Genomic DNA, 16,092 nt, shown 5'->3' with positions numbered 1-16,092 from the left:
GAGGGCCTCATTTCCCACGCAAGCATTTCAGCCTGAAAGCATCAGAAATCCCGGTATTTCGGGTTGGGGAAAGGAACAAAAAGAAGAAGTGGAAAAGGAGAAGCCAACAACACACGGCGTGCCTGTGCGAATTTGCTTTAATACCGTGGAGAAGAATCACCAGCCAGGCGTTCAAGCCATTCCCGACCATCCAAGGCTCCCTCCGTGCTCCCCCCCCAACGGGTCATGGTGGTGATCCCACGCCGATTGTTCCATCCCGACTGTCCTGTCCCTGTTAGCCCCTCCCGACTGAACCACCCCGATTACCCCACCCCGGTTGTCCCATCCCGCTCATGCCACCTCGGTTGTCCCATCCCGCTTATCCCGCCCCGGTTATCCCACCCCGGATGTCCCATCCCGCTCATTCCATCCCGCTCATCCCACCCCGGCTGTCCCCGCGCGGGGCGGGGCCGGCGCCTGAGGGAGCCCCGCCCCGCTCGTTCCCGGCGTGCCCCGCGCGCGATGGCGGCCCCGGTGGTGGCTCGGCGGTGCGGGCGGGCGGTGGGGCTGTGGGGCGGGCTCCGCCGGGCCCCGCTCCCGCCCCGCCGCCGGGCCCACGAGCAGCCGCGGCGGGCGCGGGGCGCGGGCGGGCTGCTGGCGGCGCAGTGCGAGCGCGGGCTGTTCCAGGAGGTGTTCCCGGCGCAGAGCGCGGAGGAGCAGCTGCCGGCGCTGCTGGCGCCGGGCCGGCCGCCCCTGGCCGCCTACTGCGGGTTCGACCCCACGGCGGACTCGCTGCACGTGGGGCACCTGCTGCCCGTCATGGCGCTGCTGCACTTCCAGCGCGCGGGGCACGACGTCATCGCCGTGGTGGGCGGGGCCACCGCGCGGCTCGGGGACCCCAGCGGGCGGGAGCGCGCGCGGGAGCCGCTGCCGGCCGGGACGGCGCGCGCGCACGCCAGGGCCCTGCGCGCGGGGCTGGAGCGGCTCTTCCAGAACCACCGGGAGCTGTTCTGGAACCCGGGGGCCGGGCGGCTGGGCCGGGCGGAGCTGCTGGACAACGCCAGCTGGCTCGGCCGGGAGCCGCTGCTGCGGTTCCTGGGCGGGGCCGGCGGGCGGCTCCGCATGGGCACGCTACTGAGCCGGCAGAGCTGCCAGGCGCGCCTCCGCAGCGCCGACGGGATGAGCCTGGCGGAATTCCTGTACCCCGCGCTCCAGGCGTACGACTTCCTGCACCTGCACCAGCACCACGGCTGCCGCATCCAGCTGGGGGGCCACGACCAGATGGGAAACATCATGTCCGGCTACGAGCTCGTCACCAAGTACGGCGGGGCCGGGGGCCGGGGGTGGTACGCGTGGTCTGGGTACCGGGAGACCTGCATCGGGAATAGTGTGGCCAGCAGGACTAGGGAGGAGATTCTCCCAATGGTTGGCAGTGGTGAGGCCGCAGCTCGAGTGCTTTGTCCAGTTCTGGGCCACTCAGTTCTGGAAGGATGTTGAGGTGCTGGAGCGGGTACAAAGAAGGGCAGTGGAGCTGCCTGGGGGAAGGGTCTGGAGTGCATGTCCTGTGCGGAGCGGCTGAGGGAGCTGGGGCTGTTTAGCCTGGAGAAAAGGAGGCTCGGGGGTGACCTTGTAGCGCTATACAGCTACCTGAAAGGAGGTTGTAGCCAGATGGAGATCGGCCCCTTCTCCCAGGTAACAAGTGACAGAACAAGAGGACACAGCCTTAAGCTGCACCAGGGGAGGTTTAGGTTGGCCATTAGGAAGAAGTTCTTCACAGATGGAGTGATTAGGCATTGGAACGGGCTGCCCAGGGAGGTGGTGGAGTCACCTGGTGGTGTTTAAGGAAGGAGTGGATGTGGCACTATGGTCTAGTAGATGAGGTGGTCATAGGTTGGACTTCATGATCTCAGAGGTCTCTTCCAACCCAGCTGATTCTGTGACCAGAAGCTGTGCGACTTGGTGCTGACAGTCGCTAAAGCACCAGGAGCAGACGTCAACCCTCAAGACATTTGGCCTTACATAAAACTGTGATTTGAGAGGAATAATTAATTGGCCTGACCATAAGCCTGACACATATGTACATTTTGGCCAGGGTTTAAGCGTTTTCTATGAATTGTTAATAAATTCTTAACAAAAAGGATGGATTTTTTATTAGTGGATCCAAGAACCAAAATCAAATACCCTGAAGCATGGGACAAAATCAGGACAAGTCCTCTGCCAGCACATGGATCCTGGTGTGATCACACTGAAGTAGAGGTAGTTGTGGTATATTGGTCAAGATTGCTCCATTCCTTCTCAGAAGTAAAATGAGATGTGACGATGATGCGCTTTTTGCTTATCCACCAAATTTAGTGCGAGTTTTAGAAGGTTTGCAGGAGTATAAATCAGTGAGGATGTGGTAATGCTTCTACTTCAGTACGGGCTTGATTATTACAAGAGAGAGATTGGGCACAGAGGAAAAGCCTTACAAGTGTCCCAGCCACACCAGCAGCTTCGATTAGTACTCGGAGCAGAAGACAAGAGGTCGGGCACAATGAACCTGCTAATGCTGTTGCTCGAGTTGCTTTGAGTATGTCAACTTCTTTGATACACATAAAAGAACTTAAAAACTTAAGTTGTTTTTTTCCCTAAAGCACTCTTTTCAGAACATCTGTTCGGGTATCTTTTGCTCCTCACTCCCTTATTTAACTGCTTTATATTAAGGATAGGACCTTGCAGAATGTTTGTATTTTAGTCAATTTTACCAAGATGTGATTTTTTTTTTTTTAACAAGCAGTGCATCTTTTCTTTCCTAGGATGACAGGAACAGATGTGTTTGGAATCACTGTACCTCTTATTACCAGTACTACTGGAGATAAACTGGGAAAAACTGCTGGAAATGCAGTTTGGCTAAACAGAGATAAGACTTCTCCATTTGAGCTGTATCAGTTTTTTGTCAGACAACAAGATAACGTAGTTGAAAAGTAAGTTGTTCTTCATTTTGCTTTTTATCATTGTTTATAAAACCTGATCCTAACTGTTCTCTGTAACTGTTTCATTTGGATATGTGCAACACGAGCTCCATGTAGAAGTTTATGTTAATTATAACTGTACATTCATTAAATAAACAAGCATAACTGGTTCCTAAGTATATAGGATAGTGGAACCCGTCATATGCATAAGAAAATTAGGAGGTGGATGAACAAACAAGTGAAGCACTGGCATTTTGTTTGCCAGTGGGGTGACTCTGTCTTACAAGGTGTGTTAGTTTCTGTACTGAGCATCTCAGCATCAGTCAAGTCTCTGATTAATAAGCAACTGCACTTAAATATATATTAATTACTACAAGTTTTGACTTAGAATGAGGTATCCAGAAGGACCACATTCTAATTGTGAGAAGCTGCTTAACTAGTTATAAACACACAGAGTTCAGCTTTTAGAACTGCAACTGCATGACATTCAAATCTTAAACAGATCTGAATATTGCCTTGTTAAGAAAAGCCAAGAAATTAATATTTATGATTGTATTAACTGTAGATCAGTGATCTCCAAACTTTTTTGATCACAGGCACTTATCAGTGAAAGAAATTTTAAGCATTCACTCCCAATACATGTATATTTATTTATTTATTTATTTATAGAAGTGTAGTATTACTGAACTTCTAATACTTTCTTCCTGTACCCCAGTGGTCTTGCCTACCTCCTAGGCTGCTGTCACCCCACTTTGGAGACCACTGGCCTAGATGAAAACATGCCTAGGAGGCAGTGACACTGGCAGCGTCTTTACTGGCAGTAGTGCAAATAAAAAGGGGAGAAAGCTATTCCATTTTAAACTCTTGGCAGAGAGTATACAAGGAATATAAATACAAGTATACAAAGTAGGTTTTCAGGCACCGGTTTTGAGTCACTGTTGAAAGCAGTTAAAGCAAAAACTAAAGCAGAGGAGAAAAACGGAATGAACAAAATTCATATACCTGGTTAAATTACTAGTTCCATAAACCTATTCAAAGCTAGTAGTAGTCATAATTTAGCACACATCTGGACAAACATACCATTTATTTCTATTCATGTACCATAATTCACACAATTAAGCATTAATTAAATATGTCATATGGATTTCTTAAATGGATTAAGAATCATTTTAGTGAGTTAACGAAGTTCAAATGACAAAGGCAGGAAATCTGTAATGATGGCTATACAAACAAATATTTTTTTCTCTGCTTGTAGATACCTGAAACTATTCACTTTCCTACCTCTTGAGGAGATTGCCCACATCATGGAAATGCATGCTAAAGAACCTGAAAAATGGGGCCCTCAGAAACGACTGGCTGCAGAAGTAACCAAGCTTGTCCATGGCAGAGAGGGGCTAGAATCTGCTAAGAGGTGAAGTTTGTTTTGTCAAGCAGTTTTGTTTCAGATTTTTTAAATGGTAATGATTCTTTTTTCAGAGACTATTTAAATGTATTTACTTGTTGCTTAGATGTTAAAAGAGAAAAATGTAATAATTCTGTAGACTTAAAAATACATTAAGGATATAAAAAAAAATCCGCAGGGCAATGGGGTGCAATAAGAAAATGGGGGTGTATTTTAAGTAATTCTCTTAGTTTGTGGACTCAGGAGAAATTGGGGAGAGGAATCTGCTTGTTTGAATAGCACTTTGTGTGAAAATGAGTCTGGCTCTGTATTTTGAATGATCTTTGTTCTCACAGGTGCACTAAGGCCCTTTATTACAGTAGTGTGGAGGCTCTGGAAGAGATGTCTGACCTAGAGTTACAGGAACTTTTTAGACAAGCTCCTTCTGCTGAACTGATGCTTGAACCTGGAATGAGTGTTCTTGACTTGTGTCGCAAAGCAAATGCCATTCCAGATGGACCTAGTGGGTAAGTTCTCACCTGGTGCTCTACTCACTTAAACAGTTGTAGCAGTCTGGGGTCAGAAGTTAAATGATCAGGACAGCCAAATCAAGCAGAAACAGGCTGTGATCTACATAGCAGCATTAAAGAAGAGGCGAGCACACAACCTCATTCCATTTTGAAGTATATGCTAACACAGCCTTATGTACCTCAGCTGTAAAATCTACACCTGATCAAGGGACAACCTAAAGCAACAGCCTAGGTTTCCCTACACCTCTCAGACAGAATTGGAGTAGTAGAGGCTAAAGTTAGTTTCAATCACTCTTGACCTGGACTGAAAATGAAGTGCGAGAGAATTAAAATTTATTCAATTATGGATCCAAGAAAAAAAACCCTTAAGTGGACTTTCAATACTTAATGGCAGTAAGTAGTTTCCTTTTGCAATTACCATTTATTTTTGTTTTGGTTTTTTTTTAAGGTACCAGAAAATTACAGATGGAGGAGTTTCAATAAATGGGAATCGTGTAACTAATCCTGAGACTGTTCTTATTCTCAGACAGCATATTCTCAAGAATGGAGTATCATTACTTAGGGTTGGAAAGAAAAATTACTATGTTATAAAATGGCTGCAGCTGTGACAACAGAGAATCTCCCTAAAACAACAGGTCATTTCAGCTCTGTGGCTTGAAGACATACTTGAAGATGTTTCTGTCCTGTGTGTTACTACGCAGCTCACAAACTGCCCAATACCATCGATTTTCAAAATGCACCAACAGAGTTCAAATAAAGCAGCTGAGGTATACCAGTGAAGAGGTTGTAGATATTCTGCCTTATTCAAAGCACCATTCCTAAGAGGAGCTGCACAAGAAGACAATGAAAAGATTCATTTCAAAGTCCAAAGATGGAGATCTTTGGATCTCAAAGGAGGCTTCCCCTCCTTTAATAACCATGTGTTGGAGGAGAACAGTGGCTGGTTACTCCACAGGAGAACCCACAGCAAGACAAGCAAAATCATCCTCCAACCCAGGACTTCTTACAGCCAATGTGTGCTCACCTACCAGAGAAACCTGTGCCAGTGGGCAAGGACAACCAACCTGCAATCAACGTGTTTGTTCACAACAGGTTTGCTCTGAAGGACCCTGCAGGAAATTCACAATAAAGGAAAAGAATGATTAAGCACTAATGAGCTTCTTGGTTATGTATGGGGGCACATTGCACCAAAGCTTTCCAGCCTTCATGTGGGAATACACAGCAAAATCACTTCTTGAAGTGTGGAAGTATAGAGCCTCTCAAAGCTTAAATCAACTTCATGAATCCCTTTTAAGCCTTCTGTGGGCATAGTATGACTTACCAGGTAAGTGACGCTCATTCCGCTTCTTGGTCCTGTGAATTCACTGGATACATCCTGCTATCTGCCATCTTTGATAAAAGTATATCCTGGCACTAGTTCTTTGGCCTCTACAGTCAGTTGCAATATAATATATTATACCACAAGATCTTAATCTGACCTTCCTGGATGTGGTCACTCAGCACCATCTCTTCTGCTGTCTGAATAACTCATGGTAGTTCAGCTGGTTTAAAACCACCCAGCCTATGAGAGGAATGGGGAAATTATAAATTATAATGAGACGTCTCTGTTTCAGAAAGAAAAAAAGCACTCTATACATTGTCTTAGCTCCCAGACCACTTTCTGTTGCTTGTTAACTTTGCCTTAAGAGAAAGCATGTGGAGGAGAAAGGTGAAGAGAAGGGAAAGTAAAGTTCATCCACCTAATATACCTGCCTTGTTTCTTAAACAACAGAAGCATTAGTGCAAATCAGAAGCATGTGGGAACAAACTACACCAATAGACAGCCATGTTTGCCTCCAGAGGAAAACAACAGAGCAGATCTGATAGTTTCTTTATGGTTGCAGGAAATAAAATCCCAAGAACAGAGAAATTAATAATGATTCGTGTCTGATCTCTTTCCTGCCTTTTTTTCCTGATTACCAAATGGTGCAGATGCACACATATACCCACTTTTAATAAGTTAGTAAAAGGATTTTATTCATTTTTACAAATACAAAATAAAAAAGGGAAGTCACTTCTTTGCAGACAAGGTTTTTAGTAACACCCATAAATTCTTAAGAAATTTAGTCTGTGCTTCCTTTTGACCAATTCCTAGCAAACCAAACCCTTCCCTGACTCTTTCCAAAGAAACAGCTGGATACAACCACTACTTGCCATGACTACACAAGGTTATCACACTTGAACACTTGGGCCAAGGATCAAGGATGACCAGAAAAATCAAGTATCCTTCCTTAGCCTGATCTTATTTATTCTATACCCCAAAACAGATATGCTCAGGTAATCAGAAAGAGAACTTGTTCAAATGTGAACATTTGAACAATGTGAACATTAGGTAGTACAGAATGTTAAAGCATTTAACATGGCTAGAAATGTGTGATTCTAAAGTGCAAAAAGTAATTTTTTTGGACAGGTAAACTCGAAGCTATCAGAGCATGTAAGCACCTTCAGTGCCACTGAGCACAAAACTATATTCAGCGGTTTTACACTTTGAAGAATCAATCATCTGGCTCTCACCTCAAAGCACAGAGTTTGACTTGCAATAAAAAGCTCACACAGTGGAGATCTTCAGTAACTCCTGAAAACACCAGCTACCCATCACCCTCACAGCTGAAGGATAAAACCATAGGAAAAAAAATTACTCAAGATAATTCCATTCAAGTTACCAACAGGTAGGGGCACAACAGACTGGCAAGTTGTTTGCCCTGCTGTAGTCTATAAAACATTGAGTAAAGGCAGGTTTTACACAAGGTCTGCTCTGTTTACTTCAGAATGAGGTTTGAAGCACAAAGACACCCTCCCCTTGCCCATCTATTCCACTGTGTGAAATCTGAACCTGACTACTAAACACTGACAAACTGTTCACATTGGTACACTGTGTTTTAGTTACAGGAGTACCACACAGCTCAGGTACTAATGTCAGACATTTACTAATCTGACCTTGGCTACAGTGGTTCTCCCCTCCATGATTCTTTCCCCACCGGAGAGCAAAGTATTTTAAGTTATCTAAAATTTGTGCATTAATGACAAAATTATTTCAACCTTAAATTAAATAAGGTGGGCTAGGAGGCAGCTGCAAACCATCATTTTAATCTGGGAGTTTTTTGTTGCTGACCCCATTAGGTTTTTTTCTGTAGTTTACTCATTATTTCTTTTAGTGCTGGCAGCAACAGTGGCACTTTAAGTATTTTAGTTCAATTCCAGAAAACAGCTTATTTCAAACCTAGCAACAGCCACAAGCAGCCTGTCTACACTATTAGTTATGCAACTATACAAGAAGTCAGAATGTAGACTTGAACAAGAGCAAGTGCAAACTTAAGTATGGCTGTACAAATCCAGGCAGTTACACTATTAACTAAGTCCTGTCACTTGAACTACAACTCAGTTCAAAACTATTTCTGGGATAATTCATTTTGTGTATTATCTGTTTATTAAATAACAGGATTGTTACAGCATGGACTTTCAAAGACTTGCATTAAGGATTACAAATCAAGTTCATTTCTTGGCACTCAAAACATTACCAAATTGAAACTTTTTGTGAAATTTAAAACAAAAGAAGTTGTAACATTTCAAAAACCAAATTTACACTGTGGAAATTTTACATGACATTACAGAGCCAGGTTATCACTTGCAAGAATTTCTTAAATAAATGAAATTCATTTGCTTTAGGCAGCATTTCAAAACTTACAAGTCAGATTACTTCTTCACAAGAGACTGTTGACTGGGAGTTAAAGCTTAGGTAGCAGTTCACTTATGGACGGCACTACCTTGTTGAAAACATACTTCTTATGTGTTGAAAGTAAAAGGTGATAGAGGTGTCAGGTGAATTCCAAACAGAAATGAAATGCTTTTGACAAAACTATTAAAACTTTCCACTGATCACCAAAGCTGTATACAAAAGTGGTTTGCACTTCAGTCACATTTCTTAAATCTGAGAACTACCATCCCTGGACACAATGCAAGAAGTTAAAATTACTTGCTTTGTATTCATTACATGTAATACATACACCGTGACTTTTTAGGCTGTTTAAAAATACATTATATATTTCTGTGTTCTGCGTGAATTATCTCAGATTATACATAAAGTATCCAAAAGTTGCACCTGCCAGACTGTGCTTATATTGATGCAAAACTGAAAATTACCATGAGAAAAATGCATTTTTAAACAGCTTCTTGTAAACTGAATTTTTAAATTTTCAATCTTTAGCAGCTTACAAAAGGAATTCCATTTCTAACTGATTAAAGGCAGAAGGAAGTGCATTTGGTAATAAAAAAACCTCATTATACTGGCCCAATACCACAAAGCCATGGAGGTTAAGGGCAGTGTCCTATTTTTCATGCAAGTTGTGTTAAAGATAAAATATCAGCAACACTAGAGTAAACATTTTCACTTTATACAAAAAGAGTGAATCTGCTTTAAAAGTACATGCAAGTGCGCTGGCTGGAGTTTAAATAAATTTTTATTCATAACAATTAAAATGTTTACTTTATAAAGGCTAGTGTGATCAATAGTTATCTGTATGAATTATAATCAGAAGAAAAAAAAAAATCAACTTAATTTCCAACCTAAAATTTCATTATTTTACGATTGTCCTCCAAAAAAAAAAAAAAGAAAGCGCTACTTACAGCACAATAAAATTTCCTCAAAAGCAACTCTAATCTCTGGTATAAATATTCCAATTCCACAGACTTTCTTTCATACTGTCATACATTCCAAAATTCAAAGAAGTTGTGGGGATCCCCTTCTCCCTGGCCAACTTAAATCTGTTTTTAAAAGAAACACTTATTATCCCATTACAGTTTTGAAATCCGTTTTTATTTTTCAGTTCTGCCAGAACAAAATTTACTATGGGATGGTCCAGGGGCTTGGTCCCAGGGGGGAGGAAGGGGGAGATGTCCTTGTACCTGATTATAATCCCCAGCATTCATACACAAGCTCCAGTGCACATGAAAACCTTTGCACCCACTTTTTAGCAGGCCGTTATTGTTCACAAGCTCCAGGCTAATTCTTCCTACATGATACTCCATTAAATCAAGTTCAACGTTTTGTCTGCAGTTTAAACATTTGGGGGAAAAAAATAATGTGGACACACATACATAGTAATACAGTCGACATGTCTACTGTGCTATAAAATTGATACCTCCATCTGTCACAGTGCATGCAATATATTCATGAAAGGAAATACTCGGTGCTTTCTTCTCTTCACAGTATTTAAACTTCTATTGTAAAAGCAGCTTAAAACTATGCCACAAGACTACACCGGCCGTCTTAACCACAGGCAACCTGTTTAGCAAGTCAGGCACTGGAACTTGAACATTTTTTCCCCAAGTTCAGATGAGACTGTCACTGAGACAGAAGACTTGGTCTGCTTTAATTTGCACCAGAAAGCTGGTAAGGAAACATTTAGAGCCATTTATTATGTGGATTAAATACGACTTCTTTTGCAAAATACAGCATATTGTCCTGTTTGCAAATCAAACCAACTGTCTTTACATGAGCAGATTTACACAGTTGCAGTACACAGATAAGAGTTCATAAATAAAAATTCTACTCCGTATACCATGCCTAGCAATTTTCAAGCCAATGTAACCTCCAATGCATATAAATAGTGTGGCTGATACAGTCTTCACCAAAGATGTGTCTCACGAATCTCTGCAATGATCTGGCTGGCTCGCTGCAGGGCCTGCACACACAAACACACAGAAGCCAGAGCTAGTTAGTTTTTCTGTAGAGGTTTCTCAGGGAGGTAACAGCAGCAGTCTAGGAAGTGTAAACTTAAAAACTTATTTTAAGCTAATCAGTTTCATTATGAAATGAGTGGCAACCCATTAAATTTTCAAGAAGGGCAGGCTTTTTCAACACGCACAATTTTAATGTTTTAAAACCTCTTCAAAATAAAAGAGAATCTGCACCTACTTTTTATGACTTTTACCATTCTGTAGCATTCATTGCAGTGTAGTCTGCTAAACTGCAGATTTAAAAACTCATAATACCAACTAATACTGACATTATTTATAGTATTACTCAAATTTGGAGAAATCTGAGCTATGAGTTTGTACAAGTGGTATGTCAGGGTATCCAGTCTCAAATAGGCACTGTCTGACCACACTGCATATGAAAAGAAGCACCTCTTGGTACTTCTTCAGTGAGCTGAACTGGCAGAGGGACCATTTTTATGCACCTGAATGCAAAGCAGCAGATTTCTGATGCAGGTGATGTGGACACTGACACACTACATAACTGAACAATGAAGAAATGAAGAGTTCACTATCATGGACACATCATCAGGACTGTCATACAGATGTACACAGAGTCACCATAGGTGAGTGCAAACATTCCCACTGTTACATTATGAGGCACTGTCTAGAGACACCAGCCATTGGCCATTAGGCTCTGCATGACACACATGAATGGCACTTAAAACACTGTAAACTTAATCCCCCAAAAGAGCACTACTTAAAACTACAAAATTAAATAAAAGCACATTATTAAAACCAAATGTATAATGGAAGATAACGCCAGATTAGATCTTCTGCTTTATGCCGAAAATATAGTTTAAGTTACTTCTCCCCAAGTACTCAATCTACATAATACTTTCTGGTCACATATTAGTTTTAATCCCTCTAGCAGAGAGAAGTAATACATTGGCATATTCTTAAAAAAGCAGCAAAGAAAAAAGGAAGGCAAAAGTCCTCCAAAAATCTCACATTTATATGGTGAACTACTGCCATGAACTCCTGATCTTTTTCCTACCTTTAGCATGTCAGCTGCCTCTTTTCTGCGCTGTGCCATGTCCTCTGATTCCGTCAGAAGGTCATCCAACAACAAGGATTTATACAGCTGGCCTACCAGCTCACTCTGAAGAGTGTCCTTCACGTGGTTCACTAGAAAATGCATCACTGCCTTTGGCACACTGCAAGAACATAAAGATTATGTCTTTATTCAAAACCAGGTCTGCTCCAGATTGAAGAAGGTAGTAACATAGTACTAACACTGCAGAAACATTAAGGTAAACATAGCACTTCCCTGTCATCAAATACTAAAAATTATATTGAGGATACTAGTTTATTGGGTAGACTAAAACTTCCATGGCCTCTCTAATCTGCTATAAACTTTGGTTTCCAGATTCCTGTATTCCCCCAAAATTTCCCACATACATAAAAATCTAAATATACACAAAGCTAGGTCTTTCCACAAAGATACAAGCAAAGCAAAGTTTTATATCATTCTTTGTTAAAAGAAAGTATGACAATTTTTAAGCAAAATTTTTCTGCTGACAGCAGAAACAACTCTTTATGCTATTTCCATTCTTATAGCCAACTACTGGAAAGGTCAGCCACAGTAGTTCCTATCTGACCTTCCCTTCAGAATGACAGGACGGCAAAGCTAAGTCCTGTCAGGGCTAGACAGCACCTAGAGTTCAATGCAATAATTTGCTGCAAATAATCCATCTGAATTGAAGCATCCTCCAGAAGAGCAGGCATCTCCTAAATAATTAAACCTTTTACTTAATATTATACAGAACTGAAACCATTAGAGAAAGCAAGTGCTTCTTCAAACTTCTCAGTTCTATGAAGGCTCAAGTTTTACTGCTGCTCTCCCTTCTAAAAAATAAATATATTTTCTCTCTTGTTACTAACATAAAAACATGATAAAAATAACAAGATTAATATGTATGACTCTTGAGATACCACAATATTTGTATGGTTTCAATATTTCTAGAAAGTTGTCTTACCTGTCCTGAATGTTCTTCCTGACAATAAGGAAGTAGGATTTAATAAGTCGTTCAATCACTTCACAATCTCGTTGCTCACGGGCAGAAAGTTTGCGTGCAACAGGTACAGGCTATGTAAAAAAATAAAACCCTCAGTTTACCAATTCTGCTCATTTGCATGTGTAAATAAAACTCAAACTGTGGAAACTAAAATAAACTATTGCTCTTTTAGTCTGATAGTTCGATAGATGTAACCTGTCTTGCAACAAACCTCTAATTCTTCAGAAATAAAACTGGAGACATATTAAAATCCAGATCTGTGAGACAAAGGTCAGAGGGCAACACTACTACATTTTTTTTAAAGCTCACCAAAGGAACTAAGCTCCAAACATAGGTATCTCCATCTAATTTAAGTTTTATCTTTAATTCATTCTTTTCCTCTAATATAAAAATTGAACTTCAGCAAAGAAGGAGCAGGAATTTGAGATGAGATTTGTTTCTCTACAAGAATGATCTAGACGAGTTCATTTGCACAGGATTTGCGAAAGGAAGCCAGTTATCCCAATCATAGGTTGAAACTGGGATGGGCAGGGGGGAGATGAAGGACTGAGCAAGGAGGAAAGCAGAAGAGACTGGCTAGAGATCCCTGTTGCTGTAATGGGAATTATTTTACAAAGATATCACATATTAGTAGCAAAGTTACAAGATTTGGAATTCAGATGTTTTCTTTGCTGAGCCTGAGCTACAAAGAACAGGTACTTGTCTTTCATGACTCACCACATCTAACAGGTTTACAGCATGTCCTTTTTGAGGACTAGCAGGTAGGGCTGCAGCTGGCTTGGATTTTTCCTCTGCTGATACCTCTTCTGCTTTTGAGGGTTTCAGCATTCCTCTCCAGTTGCCTGTCCCAGGCTCCTGAGATGTATCTGCTGCTCCAGGAGCAGCCTGCACAAACAGCACATTGAGAAAAGCATTGGAGAATTAGAACTTGGGCACTGTAAAGCACTGTCTGATCAAATCACTACAGATAAGACTCAGTAAAAATGAGATTTTCATATGTATATTCCCGCCATTCTGTTCTTCACATTCCCCACCTTTGTTCTCCCTTTGCTGCTTACAGCTGACACAAGGTCCCAGTAAAATTAAAGCTTTTAAAACTCATATTCTTTCAAATAATGGTATGAAAATGTCTCACATAGAGAAGCTCCCCAGCATTTTAAGGGTCTATAAATAACTTATGAAATATGAAGTGGTCTTCCTAAATAATTTGGCTTTTACCACTTTGACCATACATCCTTGGAGCAATAAACCCTATACTCTATCAGGATCATCCTGAACTGTGTTTTGAAGATCACCACAGCTCTTGCAATACTTAAACTTAAATTCTTTGGTATTTTACTTAAATACAAACTGAAGTTTCTTACAATAAGAGCTAGAAAACATGCACGTTTTTATTTCCAAGTACCACAGCTATGAACATATTTGTGCTGCCAGACCTCAATTTACAGAAGGCTTTTTTTGTACCAAATCAAAACTAAACAAAAATCTCCATCCTCTGGAAGTGAAGATCAGAGTTTGTGGGAAGTTCCAGAGAAAGAATGACTCGCTGATCTCCTGAGAAAAGGACATATCACCCAGCTCTTAAATATTGAGAATCACTGGGCAAAAGAAATATTAGTAGATGGTATCCACCATATGTTAATTAGTATTAAAAAACCCAACAGTTTATTTTGATATGGAACAGGAGCAATTTTTATTTCATACCTTTCCATAAGCCTAATATCTGTTCTATTTACTACTGTGCTTTAAAATCTATTGCTGTTTGAAAAACATTCAAGGCTCTGCGCTACTATTTATGTCTTCCTTCAGATATAGGAGGAAAAAAGCTAAATTTATCTATTGTGTTTACAATTAAACACCACAGGCTGATCTTAAATCTAAAAAAAAAAAAAAAAAAAGTGAGAAACAAAGCATAGAATATCAAAAAAACTGAATAGCAACAGTAGCACACTAAGAGGAAGCCCAGCTAAACTGTCCACATCAGAAATTTTATTTAAATTGCACAACTGTTCAGAGGCATTGTAGAATACACTATAAGAATTCAAATCAAACTCTGTTAATAAGAGAAAACTACTGACAAGGAAAGCTCCATTGCATTATTTCTGATTGCAAGACAGCTACTCAAAATGACAAAAATCCCTACGCCACTCTCATTCCGTATTACTGTGGAGCCTGGTCTGTCTCCAAAGTAGTTTCAGAAACAAAGCTACACAAGAGAAAACATGAAACCAGCTAATACAGGACAGGTTTTATGGGAAATGCAAACCAAATCTGGCAGCTTCCTGCAACTTTCTAAGTCACAACAGTATCTTCACAGTAGCTCTTGATTTCTTTCTAATGTTTACAGCATATCAGAACCTCTAAAACACTGATGAAATAACAGTTAAAACTCTACTGTTGACTAGATTTTGACTTTAACCACTTTGTTGAAGACAGAAATGGCAGCTTTGCATTAAAAGCTGAATGTGCATATGCAGTGAAGCAGAAAGCCTGAGTCCTCTTGGTACTCCCAATACACAAACTTGTGACTTCCCATCTTTTCTGACTGCAAGCGAAAGCCATTAGCAAAAAAGCCTTCACAGTAATAATGAGCTGTTATTTTAACACAAAAGACATCACACCTGAAGTGTAAAAAAACACTGCAGAACACATTTCACAAATATAAGTAAACCAGGGATTCAACAATTATGAGAAACAACACAAAGGAGGTTCAGTTTGAACAAAGCCTGTAAGGATTCCCTGCAGGAAGCAGGAAACTCACATTTTAGCTTATCTTCTGTCCTCCTTCTTTAACTGTCAACACATTAAAAACATGCAGTTTAACAACCATGCTGAACACTTTTGATTACAACACTGTTGCACCAAACAATCTATTGACAGTTTGAGGCAAATTATGCTGCATTCTTGCACCACAATATATTGCAACCAAGAGTTCAAACAGAAAGCAGTGACTTTGCCACCTAATGGCACATCTTTACCTGCCACTGCACATGCTGAAATCAGCAGTGCCAAGTAGTCCATAGTGGGGAGGGTAACTGTGTCAGTGACAAAGCACTAAATCCAAACTGCTTTCCTTTCTGCGGGGCACCACAACAGAAACGTGCATGCAGTGCTTAGAGGAGAAATCAAGACAGACCTTGCCATCAGCCTCAGCAGAAGCAGCAGTAACAGTCTCCTGGGAAGCAGGTGGCAATGCACCTGGAGCCTTAGTAGACTAAGGAAGGTAAAAAATGCAGGGAGGGGGGAAAAAAAAAATTCAACTGAAGACCACCAAATCTACCTAGCAAATTTCATACACTTTTACCTACTAGCGTCTTTCAAAATCCAGAAAAGAAATATTTTGAATTTGCAAGAATAACTGTTATATAAGCAGAAAAAAAAGCAAAAAAAGGGCATCTTCAAGACAGTTAAGAGACTTTTGAATTATCTGACCTTCAATT

General features: G+C 41.0%; 2 protein-coding genes across 5 annotated transcripts in view; one reads left to right on the top strand and one right to left on the bottom strand.

Moving 5' to 3' along the window:
• Nucleotides 1–447: 447 nt before the first annotated feature.
• Nucleotides 448–6,757, top strand: YARS2 (tyrosyl-tRNA synthetase 2; the record flags this gene model as incomplete). The annotated part of the gene is made up of 5 exons (XM_027711585.2): nucleotides 448–1,298; nucleotides 2,775–2,942; nucleotides 4,186–4,341; nucleotides 4,668–4,838; nucleotides 5,290–6,757. Coding segments are annotated over 5 exons (1,506 nt in total), but the record flags the coding sequence as incomplete, so codon positions are not given.
• A 1,527-nt stretch (nucleotides 6,758–8,284) lies between these two features.
• Nucleotides 8,285–16,092, bottom strand: part of DNM1L (dynamin 1 like) — a 37,692-nt gene continuing 29,884 nt past the window's right edge. For 2 of the 4 annotated variants that reach the window (XM_039383113.1, XM_039383114.1), the window contains 5 exons: nucleotides 15,789–15,866; nucleotides 13,370–13,537; nucleotides 12,614–12,723; nucleotides 11,632–11,791; nucleotides 8,285–10,561 (listed from right to left, as the gene is read on the bottom strand). In XM_039383113.1, the coding sequence (XP_039239047.1) occupies nucleotides 10,505–10,561; nucleotides 11,632–11,791; nucleotides 12,614–12,723; nucleotides 13,370–13,537; nucleotides 15,789–15,866 (573 nt within the window). In that variant the 3' untranslated portion in view covers nucleotides 8,285–10,504. The remainder of the gene's footprint in view (nucleotides 10,562–11,631; nucleotides 11,792–12,613; nucleotides 12,724–13,369; nucleotides 13,538–15,788; nucleotides 15,867–16,092) is intronic. The other 2 variants (XM_039383115.1, XM_039383116.1) reach the window with 1 other exon arrangement.

Source organism: Pipra filicauda, unplaced genomic scaffold, assembly GCF_003945595.2.
Source record: "Pipra filicauda isolate LSUMZ 115617 unplaced genomic scaffold, ASM394559v2 scaffold2_size9829703_pilon, whole genome shotgun sequence".
NCBI classification, from domain to species: Eukaryota; Metazoa; Chordata; class Aves; order Passeriformes; family Pipridae; genus Pipra; species Pipra filicauda.
This window is presented reverse-complemented; position numbering and strand designations above follow the sequence as displayed.